Source organism: Capricornis sumatraensis, chromosome 12 (genome assembly GCF_032405125.1).
Source record: "Capricornis sumatraensis isolate serow.1 chromosome 12, serow.2, whole genome shotgun sequence".
Classification (NCBI taxonomy): Eukaryota; Metazoa; Chordata; class Mammalia; order Artiodactyla; family Bovidae; genus Capricornis; species Capricornis sumatraensis.
In genome coordinates this window covers 31,301,795-31,316,606 of record NC_091080.1, presented here as the reverse complement: position 1 = coordinate 31,316,606, position 14,812 = coordinate 31,301,795, and the positions used below count along the sequence as shown (strand labels likewise).

Below are 14,812 nucleotides of genomic sequence, written 5' to 3'. Positions count from 1 at the left end.
ACCATGATTTCTGACATTTCTTAGGGTATACTGAATATGCTTTTTTGAAGCTGATGTTGACACTGATGGAAGTAAGTAACTGAGCAAGGAGAGGAATTGTGTACCAAAGAATCATTTTAGTGTCTCACTGAATTATTTTCTAATAGTTTCAAATGTATAAACTTCTGGAAGGCAGGGACTATATCTGGTCTTTATTTTTCATGATGGTCTTTTTTATATATAGCGGTTAGCCCAGTGCCAGAAATGTTTAATTGAAAAAACTAATATAATTTCTTATTAAGACTGTAAGCTCCTTGAGACAGGAACCTAGACTTCAACTTTTTTTTGTATTAATTATAACAATTCCAGTGTTGAACCTATGTCTGGAGCTTAGTAGATACTCTGATTTATTGTATCTGCTGTTATGAAGGACAGAGTGGTTATAGCTAAGCGGTAGAATTCTGACTGTAATATCTGGTCTTTAATGAAAGTAAAACTAAAATGGCACATTGATACATTGCCGAACCAAAAAAACAAAGAAACTATTGATCAGACCTGCATGCCTTCAGAATTGTTAGAAAATTCATGTGTCTCAGTAACTATGTATGCATCTATCAACTTGATCATTCTTTAAATGATACCAAGAAGTATATCAACCCTTAACTTCCCTTCTAAGTGTCTTGTAATAGTTATGTATGATCCAAGTGAGCACACAGCACCAGGCTGCTGGAACTGATGCTTCTCTAAAGCCAAGGGCGGCCTTAATTAGGGTGGGGAAAGAGGGTAAGAATCAGCAGAGGAATAGTGGAGACGAAGGGTAAATCATAGGGGCAGAATTTGACTCGAGAAATATGCACGGCTTCTTGTTGTGGTTTAATGGATGTAACTTAAAATTTTTTTTTACTATCGTTGTTTTACAATGTTGTGTTAGCTTCTGCTGTACAGCAAAGTCGATCAGCTATACATATACATGAATCCACTCTTTTTAAGAATTTCTTCCCATATAGGTCATTGTAGAGTACTGAGTAGAGTTCCCTGTGCTATATGGTAGGTTCTCATGAGTTATCTGTATTTTATATACAACGGTGTGGAAAGTAACTTTTTCATAGTACCCACTGACAGATTTAGCAGACACACTTTCACTTATTTATTCACATCATAGTTCTGGAGTCTAGGGTACATTTGTATAATACAATACACAAATATTCTGAAAGCACTGATAATCACACTGGCCCCTATCTCATAATTTTGTCTAGAATATGACTGGAAATTATCCTGGAAATTATTAAAGGGTATGAAGCTCTGCAGTATGTTACAGGTCTGAAATACTCATTAAAAAAATCTATTAAACCTGACAACCTACTTTTCTTGTGGGTACACGAGACAAGACAGTTCTTGTTTTGCCTTTAAAAACTTTTTCTGTTTAAAAAATATTCTTGGCATGGGTACTTGGAAATAGTGGCGGTGGTTTGTTCGCTAAGTTGTGTCTGACTCTTGCAGCCCCATGGACTGTAGCCTGCCAGGTTCCTCTCTGTCCATGGGATTCTCCAGGCAAGAATACTGGAGTGGGCTGCCATTTCAGTGGGTAATAATTCACAACTGAGAGACTACGTGAGGGGCGGGAGACTACGTGAACTGGGAGACTATAAAGGCGCCATACTGGGAAAAGAAAGATAATAAAACCACTTCTTTCAATCATACGTAGATATAGATTTTATATCTATTAAATCTATATCATATTTAAGATACAACTAGATTACTATACAAAGAATATGTTAATATAGTTTATTATGCACAACTAGAAATGAAATGTGAATCACCAGTGCTGTGGGTTCAAAACAGCATGTTTGGACCACTGGAAAGCAACATCTTATAGGAATTAAAAGTCGCTCAGTTTCTCCACACAGACAGTAGCTGATATATTGCTTTGTCATTCTTCATGTCAGGTATTCAGAAACAAGCATTTAGTACTGCGTTAGGAACACTGAAAGAGAACCTACTAACATATGTGCATTACAGTTTCAGTGATATGTTTGTGATAAATGAAGATCATTTTGAAGAAATGAGTTTAAATAATATTTTGTGAAATTTCAGGACCCTTTCTTCCTTTAATACATCCTCTACTTTTGCTCTGTCCATTTTCTCTTTAGTCCCGTGATTTTCCCTAGGTAGATGGGTAGGCTGCGTGGGAATGGTCATGGATCTTATCTCAAAGAAGAGCTGTAAGAGAAGAAAATGCACTGAGCTTTCTGCATCCAGGTGGTAATCCTGATTTTGTCGCTAACCAGCTCTGGGATGCTGACGGAACTGAAGTTCTTCACCTCGCTCCTGTCTGTAAATTTGAAAATAAGAGAAACGAGACTAGAGAATTTGCAGGGCTCCTTCCGGCTCCAGTTCCCACAAGCTTTTCTCTTCTAAACTGAACAGTCTCCAGCACAAGGCCACTCTGGTACATCACCATGCCTGGACTGTTTTGGTGCTTTTTGGTCTGATGACAGAAGACGGCCGGCAGACAACACATCAGCGATGTAACTCGAAGCAGATAATGAAGCTGGCTGGCTCCATGAATGGACAGGAGGCGACTGGAAAGGAAAAGTTTACCTCTTTCACATGCCCGTAAGACCGAGATGTGTCAGACTGTGAAGGAGGTCAACTCACTGAACTAGAAGGAACTGATTATGTGTGGAGCAAATGCTCAAAGTTGTAGCTCTCAATAACCATATCTGCACACACAGATATTCATTTTTCCATGCTAGTTATCAGTTATTCAGGATGGAAGTCCTGTTAAATTATACTGATTCCTAGTTACTGGCTTAGTAACAAGAATTTACCTAGGGTCATAATGCGCTGATAAAGATAGGAGTACAGAAGACATTTACCACAGTTACCTTTAATTAAAGTAACTTCACAATTTTTCACATGCCTTCTGTGTTTTGTGTTTTCATTACAATTATGAAAGGCAGTGAGGACAGCCAATACATCTCCAGGTTACAGTGAAAGAAGCTGAGACTCAGAAAAATTAGGGAGCAGCTTTTGGGTCAAAAGGTCAGATGTTTGTAGATGATGAAGCTGAGGTCAGGTCCAGCTACCCTTCCTGCTAGTCCAGTGCTCTGTGCAAACTGCCACCTCGTCACCTTACAATGCATGATGCTGATTACAGAGACCATGCGGATGGTTCCCCATCTTACATCATCACCATCTGAAAAACACTTGTCGCGATGTTCTGACTCAGACCTCTTAGATGACTTTAAAAAGCGGACTTCTAGCCTCTGGGATGTGAAAATGGTAACGGATAATGAGAGGGCTGTAAAAACACACTGACAGCACTAAAGAGAAAATTATTTTCACAAGTACCTAGTGATGGAACGCGTTACTTACATGCCCAGGCACACCCATAGAGCAACCACAGTCAGCCTGTCTTTTGACTATCTGCTTTTAGAACATGATTAAGCCTGCTTAAAGTTTTTGTTCTTTTAAAGGATCATTAGAGGTATTCAAAAAGTTTATCCACAATATTGTTTGAATTTAAATGTACCAGAATTTTTTTGTGTTTCCAACATATCAGAACAATTCTAAAGTGCTAATCAATTATTAGTCATCCATTTTTTTTTCAACATTTGTTTTTTCTAAAGGGAAATTCTCTTTCCTGGTTTCTAAAGTAACCAGACAAATAGAATTTTTAAAATAATAGATTATACCAAAATTAAAATTGTTTCTTTTCTTTCAGAATTTAAGCCCAAACTCTAATCTAAAATTTTTACATTTAAACTATATAAGTTACCATTTAGGTAACTTTGCCTTTTTCCATTGAAATAAATACCTTGGCTATATGTACATACTGCTGAGGGCCTTGCTTATGGATAAGCAAGGGCCTTGCATGAGGATCAATTCAGTTCAGTTCAGTCGCTCAGCTGTGTCCGACTCTTTGCGACTCCATGGACTGCAGCAGGCCAAGCACCCCTGTCCATCACCAACTCCCAGAGTTTACTCAAACTCATGTCCATCAAGTCGGTGATGCCATCCAACCATCTCATCCTCTCTGTCGTCCCCTTCTCCTCCTGCCCCCAATCTTTCCCAGCATCAGGGTCTTTTCAAAAGAGTCAGGATAAGCCTAACCTTATCACAACAAGGAATGAGTTCAGAAAAGTATTAACATATGAAAGTATCTAACCATTTTATACAAAACATCTTTAATTTGTACAGGTGTGGCATTTTTGGAATAATCGTTCCACAGACGATAGGAATGCCACTTCAAACTCCTGATCGGAGAATCTGCTTACGGACGCACGGGCACTGTTTCTGATTTGGAGCCTCTGTTCTGCAGACATGGAAAGAATATGGGCCATAGTTTCAGCATAGCCCTCTTCACTTTCAGCCAGGAACCCAGTCCTCTCGCCGTGGTGAGGAACGACAATGTCGAGCTTCGGGCCCCCCGAATCGTGTGCGAGGACAATCGTGCCGGCTGCCATACACTCAACAATTCCTGAGGAACAGAAATCACGTCTTTTAAGTCTCTGAATGTGCTCATAGAACAAGGAGGAGCAGAGCCCTTTACAAATTTCAAAAGACTCGAGCAATTTAAGTAAATGTCTGTGTCTTTCCAAATTTACTCATTTAACTTCTCTGGTGCAAAATAAAAAGTAAGTTTTTTAGTTTTCAAGGCTTCACAATAATGCTGCTTTGTTCTTTATTAAAACAGACAAGTAGACACAAGAATTGTCTCAGATAATAAAACAAGACTGGAGAACGTTATTAGCAAGATGGCAGATAATAGGTATTAAAAGATAAAAGAGGTAAAAAAAGATTTAAAAAAACCCCAGTATGTTAAGAGTTCAAGTTACAGCACTAGGAGAAAAAAGGGGGAAAGTGAGCCACCTTAGGGACACATTCCAAGTGAGGCTGGTGTTTATGCTACTGCCTGGATTTCCAGCAAATTAGACAGAACTGTGCGCCCAAAAGCAGCGCTTAACTACATCAAAGTTTTGGTTAGTCTCTGCCAATGATATAGCCGAGGATATAAACCTGGCCTGCCTTTCTGATCCGTTTCTGGAGAGAACTAAGCCCTTCAGCAAATGATTGAGGTGACTGCTTTCTTACTTCAAAGGGGGGTACAGAGCTGCTATCATCCCAGCCACACGGGAGAGAAATGGAACCACCACAACTCTCTTCAACACTGGTGAATCTCTACAGAACAGAATCTTCTGCTAATGCTTTGATCTGAACTCTTATTTGAAAAATATGAATTACACCATTCCCTGTTCAAGGCTGAGTACCATTCCTCTGTACTTACACAAAGTCTTAGAGACCCTGACCTAATCAGTTTTACTCTCTCCAGAAACTTCCACTTCTCCCTCTCTACTGGCCCTTCCTATCAGCACTTAAGCTAGTTCAAACTTGTGAAAGCAGTCCCCTGTGAGCGAGTACACACACACCCAGCCCTCTCTCCCGGTCACACGTCCTCCCCTGGCACTGTCTCTCCTTCCGTCTCTGTTTGGCAGACAGCTCGGGGCCAGTGTGGTCTGAGCTCACCAGCTCCGCCGGCTCACCTGCACTCAGGGCTCCCTCACCGCCCCCTGGCCCTCTGCCCTCTGCTCCACTGACACCACCCTCACCCATGGTGAAGCCCACCGTGTCTTCGTCTTGCCCAGCCTCTCAGCAGCACTGAACCCTTCGCTGCTCTGCTTCTTCCCTCCACCCTCCCCTCCCGCGGTTCCCAAGGCTGCTCTGCCTGGCAGGCCCCTCTTCCCCTTCGCTGGCCGCTCTTCTGCCAACTTGTGACCTGTCGCTCTTACACTCCGGGCAGCCTCTCGCTCTCCAGACTCTCCTATGCCACCCCGGCCACTGCCACAGGGCTGCGGTCACTCACTGCACAGCTCCTCACTCCGTTCCCAGGTCAGGCCCCTCTCCTTCCTTCAGGCTCACATAGGCTGCAGCGGCCGCACACACACTCACACGCCCCACAGCCAACTCCCACTCCACGCGCTCGAACTCAGCGCCTCACCGGCCTCTGCTCTCAGCTGCCTCTCTGGGTCAAAGTCTTCACTTGTCACACGGCTGTCCAAACCCAACACCTGAGCCATTCCAATAACAGCATCAAATAATGAATAAAAGAACCATCAGAATCAACAAAAGAATCAAAAGTGACTGGGAAGAGCCCCCAGGGGACAGGGGTTCTTGGCTCCTGGGGCACCACAGAATCACCTGAGGGGCTTTACCAAATCTCCGCCTGCACCCACCCAGGGATCCTGATGTGGCCCTTGGGTGGGAGGCTAGGATGAGGTCCAGGGATCTGAACCAGCACACAGACGGGGTGAAGTGTGGAGAGAAATGTGGGAGTTAAGAGCAGGCGCTGTCTGGATTAGAATCTGCCCTCTTCTCTTACTGTGGGACTGGGCAAGTTCTAAACCCTCTCTGTGTCATTGATGAGATGGAAATAACCATAATACCTATCGAGTAAAGTTCTAGAGAGGATTAAATCAGATAATACTTGTAAAGACCTTGAAAGTAACCACCATACAGTGAGTGGTCAAAAAATATTATCATTGGTTAAATGTTTTGTGTTAGGTCGCTCAGTCATGTCTGACTCTTTGTGACCCCATGGACTGTAGCCCACCAGGCTCCTCTGTCCAAGGAATTCTCCAGGCAAGAATACTGGAGTGGGTTGCCATGCCCTTCTCCAGGAGATCTTTCTGACCCAGGGATCAAACCCAGGTCTCCTGCACTGTGGGCAGATTCTTTAACATCTGAGCCAACAGGGAATATGTTTTACAGGGTCTCAAATGAGGAAAACAAACTTGGTGGACTCCGGGAAGAGACTGAGGACTGGATGAAATCAGAGTACTATTATTTTTTCAAAACCACTGAAAATGTGTTATCTCATCGCACCACCACAAACTGTTTACAGCACAAACTCACCAATCCCAAAATGCTCGTTCCACATGGTATGCAGACCGACTGTTGCTTCAGACAAGTAATTCTTTAACTCATCAAACGGAATGTTTATTTTAAATTCCACATCTTCTTGAACTCCAAGGTCCTCAGCAAGCCTTCTCAGTTGGTTTACCCTGAGTTCATCATCTTGGTTACGACAACCTCCAATGAGCACAAGTTTAAGTGGAGGAAGAGATTCACTCTCCTTCTTATTCAACAATTTAGCAAAGGCTCTGATCTGCAAAGGATGGTTCTTTTCAGGCCTGAACTGGCCAATCGAAACCACTAAGTGTTCTGAGGTTGCCTTCTCTTCATGTAAGGGAAGATCCAAGAATGTTTGCACATCACAAGGTGGATAAACAATATTAGTGCAGTTCCCAACCTTCCACAGTGAGAGAATATGGTTCAGTGTCCAAGAAGAATTGACCATGACGATGTCACTGCAAGAACCAACAAGCCCATACATAAAAGCAAATAAATAGTAGTAGATGAGCTTTACTTTGCTGAGAAAAGGATTCCTGGTAATGAAGGCTGCGTTGTTAAATCCCACATTCTGATTCTTCACGACGGAGAGCATGTCAGTGCTGATGGTGGGGTAATGAACATAGCTTCCAACTTGGCAACCACCTAGATACTTAAACAGAGGAAGCGTGAAAGCGTAGCCCATTGAATCAATGTAAACATCGGGAACACACTGCATTAGAGCTTCCCAGCCCAGAAAAATGGATCCCAGACTTTGGCCCAGCAGTGTGAAATGAGGATAGAGTGAATCTTCCACAAGGTAGCGCTTCCTTAAGAAAACAAACTTCACTGGGCGAGTTAACCTGATGTTAAATCTTCTGAACGCGCCTTCCAGTATCTGTTGGCCACTGACATCAGCATCACCAGTATAAACAACATAAAGTGCTTCTGGATACCTAAAATAAGGTAAGAATTTCAGTAGGTTAGGTGAAAACAGCAAAGCATTATAGATCATCATTTTTCTCATGATCATAAAGAAGCTTATTTTCAGACTAAAAAAAATGTTTTCCACTGATTTTATGACTCCACTCTACCTGGGTCTTTCACTGCCCTACAACGAAAACGTTAGTCTTCCAAAGGAAACTTCTAGTTCTTTGCTATTCCCTCTACTAAGAGTTTTGCATATAGCAGACATCAGCAAAATAGCCCATTTATAAACGAGGCATTTTCATTCTTAAGAAATGTTCAAAAATGTTATTTCGACAACTTTCTCAGTATTAAAATGGTGATTTAGCCTGTGCTCAGTCATGTTGAACTCTCTGCGACCCCAAGGACTAGAGCCTGCCAGGCTCCCCTGTCCACGAAATTTTCCAAGCAAATACTGGAGTGGGCTGCTATTTCCTTCTCCAGGGGATCTTCCTGAACCAGGAATCAAACCCACATCTCCTGCATTGTCAAGAGGATTCTTTACCACTGAGCCGGTAGTGAAATATTAATAAAATATTCATAAACAAGAGTTAACCTTCACTAAAAGTATCTTTGAGGAGGGCATGGCAACCCACTCCAGTATTCTTGCCTAGAGAATCCCCATTGAAAGAGGAGCCTACAGTCCATGAGGCTGCCAAGTCAGACATGACTGAGTGACTGGGCACAGCACAGCACAGTATCTTTAAATAGGATCATAAATGCTAAAGCATTACTCAGGGATTTTCTGTGTGTGTCTCATCATGTATTTATTTATTTTTAACTTTTCATTTTGTACTTGGGTATAGCTAATTAACTGTTGTGACAGTCTCAAGTGAACAGTGAAGGGACTCAGCCATACAAACACATGTATCCATTCTCCCCCAAACTCTGCTCCCATCCAGGCTGCCATGTAACATTTACTCAGGGTTTTATTCTGAGAAATGCACAAAGGTTTTAAAAGCTGGGCCTTGAGCCTGCATCACAATTATATATAATGAAAATATAGAAAAATACCCTCTTGTGATTTTAACACTTTGGCCGCACTCTGGTTGTGTTTACAACTATTCTCTGAGTCATAGAGAGAATGGGGAGACTGATTGAAAATCCAGTGTCCTGGATCTTGTGTCGAGTCAGGAAAGATTTGTAGGAATTAACTAAGGAGAAACAGGTTGTTTCAGGAAAAAATAGGAACACTAGATGAAAAGGCAAGGAATCTTATAAAGGTATGTGCCCCGAGTTCAGTAGGCTGGAGCAAAGTATGTGTGAGGGGGGTGGGGAGGGATGAGAGACAAAAAGTGGCAAGAGAAAGATGTAAAAGTATCTTCCATGTCGTACTCATTATTTGGAGTTTTTTGTTTGTTAGTGAGCTGGAGGAGTAACAGGGCTGCTGGGGAGTACGCATACACATCTCGTGACACTTGACCACTGCGCTGAGTTCAGCAATCCAGAGACAAGGCTAATGCACACTGTCCCGAGAAGAAGAGCATGGGCCAGAGGAGGGAAGGCTTCAAGGAGGTGGGGATCAATAACAGGATTTAAGAAAATTCTCTGCATTTAGGGATTTATGGGAGATGGCAGAGGACACACAGAAATGGTGGCGAGAAGCCAAGATGGGGCTTACAGTGGAGAAACAGAGAGCTGAGGGCATTACTCATGAGGACTCTGAAACTGAATGAAGGGCATGTGCCAGGAAGTAGGGTCACTATGGAGAGATAACAGTCTTCCTTATATGATAAAACAATAATGGAACCTGTGTTTTGCTTTGCTTTTTCTTGTGGGACTGGAGTGGGGAGAAGGAAGCCTAAAACATTAAAAGATGTGTAAAACCAAATTCTTTCTATTAAATAACATGGTACCTTACTTAAGACTATCCAACTGGTAATGATATGAAAATCAGAATCAGATGCTTTCATAGAGAATATTTGCTGTGTATCACCACAGACTAAAGGTATTCGGATTTAAAGTATTAAACGCTTCATAGTATTTGGTCAATTTCTGTTTATTATTCAATCTCTTCCACATACTCTCCCAAGGTGACCAGTTATCCCCACTAAATTACGCCATAAAAGGGCAGATACTTTCTGTTTCTTTATTGTATCAGTGGTAAAGGTAAAATTCAATGGGATATTAAAAAAAAAAGATTTATTTATTCACGTAGTTTTGGTTCCACTGGGCCTTAGGTGCTGCACACGGGCTTCCTCTTGCTGCGGCTAGTGGGGGGTGCTACTCTTCCTTGTGGTGAGCGGGCTTCTTATAGCAGTGGCTTCTCTTGCTGCACAACACTGGCTGCAGGCACGTGGGCTTCAGCACTTGTGGCATGGGGGCTCTGGAGCACTGGCTCAGTAAGCTGCGGCACACAGGGCTTAGTTCACACAGCACGTGAGAGCTTCCCCGACCACGGGCTGAACCTGTGACCCCTGCACTGGCAGGCAGATTCTCAACCTCTAGCCCACCAGGGAAGCCCTTCAACAGGATCTTAAAAGATAGGTCGGCATATGAAAGAAGTGTTTCCTTGCTAAAGAACAGTTTACAAAAGGAATCCCTGGCTAGGAATAAGGTACCAGAAAAGACACATTCTGGGTAATGATTTTTTAAAAACAGTAATAATATACCAAATTAGCTAAGGAAGATGCATACCTACTTTTTCTGTAGAGCCCTTAAGGCACACCATAACACTCTTTCTCCTCCTCCGCCAGCATTGCAGTATGGATGGAAAAATGCAATCACCGTTTGATGTTTCCCAGTTTTGCTAGATGACGCTGATTTTTTCTTTCTCTGTAGCAGCAGTCGGAGTCTCCAAAGGACAATAATAAGTAAACACACACACAAAGTTCCACATACAAATAGCCAGGGGAAGATTAATGAATAAAAAAACCTGAAACGAGAGGGGAATGGTGAAAATGGATATCATGTCATTAAAAAATGGTCCTGATGAACCTATGTGCAGGGCAGCAATAGAGACAAAGACATACAGAACAGACTTGTGAACACAGCACGGGAAGGAGAGGGTAGGACGAATTGAGAGAGCAGTGAAACATATATTGGAGACAGAAATGGCAACCCACTCCAGTGTTCTTGCCTGGAGAATCCCAGGGACGGGGGAGCCTGGTGGGCTGCCTTCTATGGGGTTGCACAGAGTTAGACACGACTGATGTGACTTAGCAGCAGCAGCAGTGAAACATATATGTTACCTATGTAAAATAGACAACCAGTGGGAATTTGCTGTATGATGCAGGGAGCTCAACCTGGTGCTCTGTGACAACCTAGGGGGTGCAATGGGGTGGGAAGTGGAAGGGAGGTTCAAGCGGGAGGGGACACATGTACACGGATGGCTGATTCACGTATGGCAGAAACCAATACAACATTGTAAAGCAACTATCCTTCAATTAAAAATAAATAAATCAAAAGAATAATAGGAAAAAATGAGAGGCTACAAATTGAAGTCTAGTTTCACATAACTGTTTTATATATTAGTAGCAAAGAAAGAAAATTTTATAGCTTATGAGTCTAACAAAATACACAGCTATTAAAATTCTAATGCTACAGAATATCTAATGTCAAAAGTGCAAGTCCCCTTTAATTCCACAGCACGCTGGCAAGTCAATGTACAAAAGTGCAAGTCCCCTTTAATTCCACAGAGTGCTGGCAAGTCAATGTACTTTTTCTTTTTAATCAGCAGTAAAAATCAATGTCGATCCATCTTTCTCCTAATTCAGTATATGTATTAAAGGATTAAAATAAATTTAATTATTAACCTAAACAAGATATGACTGGGAATGGCATCTGACCACAAGATGACAACATGTAATCCAAAGCAATATGTCTTCCAAATGCTGAATATTCCACAGTTCAAAGTTTGGTGAGATACTAAATCATTTTTCTCCTCTCACTTCACCTCAAGTAGAACAAGTTTTGAGGGAAGAGGAAACTTAGATGTCTCCAGTTCTATTCTGAGTGCCATGTCTGATCTGTTTATATGCCCCTGAAACCACTGCTTCCCTAAATGTTTCTGAACCTGTTACTTATTATTTTTTTCTTAGCTGCCATGCAGCCTGAGGATCCCTGAACACTCCCAGAAAGTGGAGGTGCGGAGTCCTCACAGCTGGACCGCCATGGAGTCCCAGTCACTTGTTTTCTTTGAAGCAAGAATCAATTCCTTCATCTTCCAGAAAATACCTACTAAATGCCGAGTCAAAGGAATCATGGTTTGTCTGTCAGTTGTTCTTCCAAACAAGAACTGTGTCCTCTAAAAAGTATGTCTATTTCACTTTGCGACGTAGACAGTCATACAAGAGGTTTTCCTTAAGACAACTATTTCACTCTAGTATGGAGAAGTGCTTTATGTGTTCAATCCATTTTGTCATATAGAATATTAGAAAGGTATGTACTCAAGATTTAACAAAATTAATACTTTTTACTGCTTCATTAAGGACATTTTAAAGAAAAACTGGCTTTATCAAGCGCATGGAGATGAAAAACACAATGACTGCTAGTACGGTTTGAGAACACTGCCTTGATTTGCGCTAAGTAGTGGTTTTATCCACCAAGACTTTTGCACTATCAGTGCAAATGTCAACAAAACAGAAACTGTGTCCTCTAAACATTATATCTTAACATTATATAAAAATAATTTTTACCCAGAGGAGTCGCTGAAAGGGTCTTAGGGACTCTCAGGTGCCTACGAGCCACAATGAACCACAATTTAAGAACCACTGCTGGGAAGAATGGACAAAAGTTTGACAGAAGTGGTAAGACTGGCCACAACGTTTGGAATATGTCAGTTCAGGAAAGCAATATTATCTTAACTAGTTAGCTTTCCTTTCCCAGGACAAGACAAGAAGCTGTTTAATTTAAAATGTTGCTGACTCAGAATCCAAAGATTTCCATGACATTTTCTTCAAATGACTTAAGTGGGAAAATAAATGTGATAGGATTTTCAAACCGAACTATCCAACTTACAATCAGAAAAGAATCATATTAATCACTAAAGTTAACCCAGTTCTTTTGTTTTCAATCTGTTAGTTTCAAAGACACACATACAGGTTCTATTAAGAAATTTATCAAACATCCTACCGTACTTGTACATCAAAACTACCTACACAGAATTTGTTTAAATATAACTAAAATGTGTCATTAAAAAAAAAGTGTCATTAAATATTTATTCATATTCAAGCACAAGACTTTAAAAAGGTAAGTATAATCAACAGTGAGCCATTCCATTCAGCAAATTTTTATTTAGTCATTATCATGTGCAAAGCAGGGAGTTAAGCATATTTCAAATAGCAGAGAAGAATATGAAGGCTCTGAAAATAGACTTTCTTGTTGGAATGTTTTAAATAATCATTACAGAATTTGAAGTAGGGGGGACAAAAGTGAAAAAGAAATAATACCTGAATTCTGGAGAGAATACATATACACTGCTATTCAGGATGCTATCATATTAATGATAAATTTTCAACCTGAACAGAAATACATAGGCGTTAAAAGAGCTGTGTAGATAGAATATACTAGGTCTTCTGTTTTATTAGTGTAAGTCAACACATACAAAATACAGTAGTATTACAACAACAAACGTGGAGAAAAGGTTTGGGAGTTTTTCACCAAAATGTTATCAATAGTTATTTCTGGATTGTAGCATTTCTGAAGACTTATTTTTTGCACATCTATTTCCTAACTTTACTACCAAAAGAAACCCCACAATATATTATCTATACAATAAAGACAAAAAGGTAGCTTCTCTGGTGGCTCAGCCAGTAAAGAATCCGCCTGCAATGCGGGAGACCTGGGTAGGATCCCTGTGTTGGGAAGATCCCCTGGAGGAGGGCATGGCAACCCACTCCAGTATTCTTGCCCGGAGGATCCCCAAGGACAGAGGAGGCTGGCGGGCTCGCAGAGACTCGGACACGACTGAGCAACTAAGCACAGCACACAGAAAATATATAACTACATTTCCATCAATCAGAAAAGAAATCAAAGGAAAATCAAGACGAGGACTCAACATAAACTTGACATTAAAATGACATATGTTAACAATGATAGTTTGGATGAGTGAAAGACGGCAAACTAAGACAACAGAAGATCCGGTTTCTTCACCAAAGAGCATGACAGAATGGAGAATGAATTTGTGGCTCAATCATAAAGGAAAATGAGGAACGAATATGAATAATTTATAACAGACTAACTGGAGCGAAAGCAAGAGAAAGGAAAAGCTAAAGCAAAGGGAAAGCGAGCTCTCAGACAGCAGTGAGGCAGTGAAAGTAAATGCGGTAAACCGGGTCTTCAACTCAACCTGCTCGTGTATCCACAAGACCCCAAAGGGAATGCTCACTGGCCTTGAGAAAATAGCTCAAATTAATGACAAGGAAAGCCCCTGCCCACACACATTAGTCACACTGGGCAGATACGTAGCATTTCAGTACCGAAAACGCCTGCGAGCCCACACCACCTGCTCCTCACCTCAATAACTCACACAAGCACCAGCCCTTTTCAGCAGCCGCCATCTTCCGCCGACCCTCGAACTCAGGAAGCGTTTCGTCGTTCCTCTTCTCTATTGGCTCCTGAGGAACCTTGCGACACTCCGCCCGCCCACACGGGGCCGACTGTGCACCTCAATTGGTTGCCGGTAGTAGCTTCCCACGGCCCTCCAGCCAATAGAATCTCCAGGGGAGTGGACAAATTTTCCGCGTGGCGCCCTGGGTCCCGGCCCCCTCGTGGGCGGAGCCGTGGGGGGAGTTGGGCATAGGGGGGCGTGGCCTGTGATGGACAGTCGGTGCACCCGCCCTCGGCCCCCTCCCCCACCGAAGCCCCCGCTCGGGTGCCCCAGCCCCTATTCTAGAGTCCCGCCGCTGGTGGAAAACCAATGGGAGGCTCTTGCTCGTCTGGGATCGATTTTCCAGGTGCGGAGTTCACAACCGCAGCAGCTGCAGCGTTTCTGATCCGCGGCGCCCTGGAGTCAGGCGCGGAGCCCCAGAGGGAG

At 42.2% G+C, this 14,812-nt stretch overlaps 1 protein-coding gene across 1 annotated transcript; it reads right to left on the bottom strand.

Annotated features, from left to right (window-relative positions):
- Positions 1-1,274: 1,274 nt before the first annotated feature.
- On the bottom strand, positions 1,275-14,393 carry ALG11 (ALG11 alpha-1,2-mannosyltransferase). Its single transcript, XM_068984430.1, has 4 exons — positions 14,293-14,393; positions 10,478-10,711; positions 6,895-7,826; positions 1,275-4,462 (listed from the first exon to the last, which is right to left on the bottom strand). Exons 1-4 carry the CDS (start codon positions 14,334-14,336, stop codon positions 4,170-4,172), a joined length of 1,503 nt encoding a protein of 500 aa, XP_068840531.1. The 5' UTR covers positions 14,337-14,393; the 3' UTR covers positions 1,275-4,169.
- Positions 14,394-14,812: the final 419 nt, after the last annotated feature.